The 2,320-nt window shown below is 38.4% G+C and overlaps 1 protein-coding gene across 1 annotated transcript; it reads right to left on the bottom strand.

Moving 5' to 3' along the window:
* Positions 1–273: 273 nt before the first annotated feature.
* ING1 (inhibitor of growth family member 1) lies at positions 274–2,003 on the bottom strand. The gene is made up of 2 exons (XM_010176140.1): positions 1,995–2,003; positions 274–1,904 (listed from the first exon to the last, which is right to left on the bottom strand). Exon 2 carries the CDS (start codon positions 1,833–1,835, stop codon positions 1,203–1,205), a length of 633 nt encoding a protein of 210 aa, XP_010174442.1. The 5' UTR covers positions 1,836–1,904; positions 1,995–2,003; the 3' UTR covers positions 274–1,202.
* Positions 2,004–2,320: the final 317 nt, after the last annotated feature.

Genomic DNA, 2,320 nt, shown 5'->3' on the forward strand with positions numbered 1-2,320 from the left:
GCTATCGATTTTCAGATAAACAGCCAGGTCTGAGAGCGGCTGCAAGCACAAAAGGAGTAGAGCTGGATGGAAGGTTAAACGCTACTTTGGCTCTGCTGCGACCCTGCTGGTCCTAAGTTCCGTGAGGATTCATTATCAGAACTGTAATTTGGTTACCACTACAACAGTTTCAGGCTTCCTAGCAGCAGCTTACTGGAGCTGCTGAGGTTAAAGAGAAATTTTTCTTAAGCTGTTTGAATGATCACTAAACATGATTGCTAAAGAAGCAAACTGTCAAAGTCGTTTCATTTATTTCTGAATATCACAGCTGTACAATTTTCATACATACAGCAGGAAATGCACATTGGTTACACAATGGCATTTGGCTGCATTTCCAAGTATAATACAGTAAGTGCAACTCCACTTAAAAATGTACATTTATACAACTTAAACAAATTAAGGATTGCTACACTACTATCTGTGACAGTATAAAGCTTCATTTATGTTAAGTCTTGTTACTAAACCACTTCCTGGTTAAATATAAAACATATTCAATCATTTTAAAATGGCCCTTGTGGTACTTGGCCAGCATATAAAATATTTGTTGTGTAAAATTCAACCATTAACTTTTTTTTTTTTTTTTAAATAATCCCCTAAGCCTATTTAAACATTTTGCTATTGAACTGTTTTACTGACACTTTGTAGCAGGAACCAAATTTTACCCTCCTTTTGTTTGCTCTTGCACTGCTTATCACTGAAAGAAGTAACATTTGTGATGTATTGCATCTTTATTCCGATACAACCAGATGGCTAAACTATTTAACAATTTTTGCTCAAAAGGTAAATAACATTTTTGAATAAAGAAAACAAAATTACATTTCAGAGATATTTGTCATCAAAATTTTAATGGGTAGAGTGCTACCAGCACTGGGAAAAAAAAAAAAAAGTATTAATTTTGTCTTTTAAGACACACCCGAATATTCAGTTTAAACTCTTATAACTTTACTTTTGGAATACATTGGTCCACAGACCACAGTCTTGTTACAGTTTACCAAATGAAAAACAAAATTGCTTATTGCCGTCCCTATAACAGGAATGGTTCAGTTTTAAACCTCCTTTAAAAATATACATTTTACAATCCTTTCACCTCAACAAAGGTGACATTGACAATAAATACACTGGTTTGGTGGTTTCATTCTTCTTCGCTACGAAAAGTCTACAAACTACCTGTTGTAGGCCCTTTCTTTTTTAGACTTCTCCAATGCCTTGTCCATAGTTTTCTCGTTTTCTCCTCTGCATTTGGGGCAGTACCATTTGCCCTTTGGTTTATGATTGAGTCCCACGCAGGAAAAGTGAAACCACTCAATGGGGCACTCATCGTTGTCGCATCCTATCATTTCTCCATAGGAGACTTGGTTGCACAAGCAGTATGTTGGCTCGTTAGGGTCAATGGGAAGGTCTGGGGGAGAAGCTTCCCTTTCTGCTTTAGCCTTGGATCGTTTCTTCTTCTTGGACGTTTTTGCTTTCTTCTCCTTTGGAGTTCCTGAGGTGATGTCATCGTGATCGTGATTATTCGAAGCATTTTCTCGATTCTCATTATTTCTTTGCCGCCTCGACCTCTTATTGTTGGGCTTTTCGGCCTGGGTGATTGTCTCATTCTTTGACTTATCTTGGCTGGCTTTCCCGCTGTTTCCAGTGGTATCATTAGTCTCTTGACAAGTCTCAAACAGTTCCACGTGGCTGTCCACTTGCCTGGTTCTGTTCTCAACAAGCTCCACCATCTGACTGACGATTTGGATCTTCTCGTCCCCCAGTTCCTGACTCCGAATCAAGGCTCTCTGTATGCAGTGCAACATTCTCCTCTTCTGCACTGCATCTGTCTCTCGTTTAAATTTTTCATAGTAATCATCCAAGTCCTTCAGAATCTCTGCAAGGAAGAAGTTAAAACTATAAATATTTTTTACAAGACTGGCGAAACAAAGCCTTCTCGTATCACCCCTTCCGCGCGGCAACACCTTTTCGTAACGTGCAAAGCTGATCCAAGACAGATTCCCTGAAGCTGGGATCTGACAGGGGACTCGTGACTCCAGTGGATTATTGTTGGATTCTAGTCGGTCCCGCAGGAACAGAACACAAATGCAGATTTAGAGAAAAAAGGGACTAAAAAGTTTAAGATTTAGAGAAAAAAGGGACTAAATTTATTTTCATGCGTGCTGACAATTCTTCCCTTTAAACTCATCAGTAATTAAAAAGAACTAACTAAACAGATACACACACACACCCCATCAAAAGTTCCAAAATTAATTGTAAAATCAGAGGGGAAATTAATAGATTGTTTTCC

Source organism: Antrostomus carolinensis, unplaced genomic scaffold (genome assembly GCF_000700745.2).
Source record: "Antrostomus carolinensis isolate BGI_N321 unplaced genomic scaffold, ASM70074v2 scaffold2779, whole genome shotgun sequence".
In the NCBI taxonomy this organism is placed as follows: Eukaryota; Metazoa; Chordata; class Aves; order Caprimulgiformes; family Caprimulgidae; genus Antrostomus; species Antrostomus carolinensis.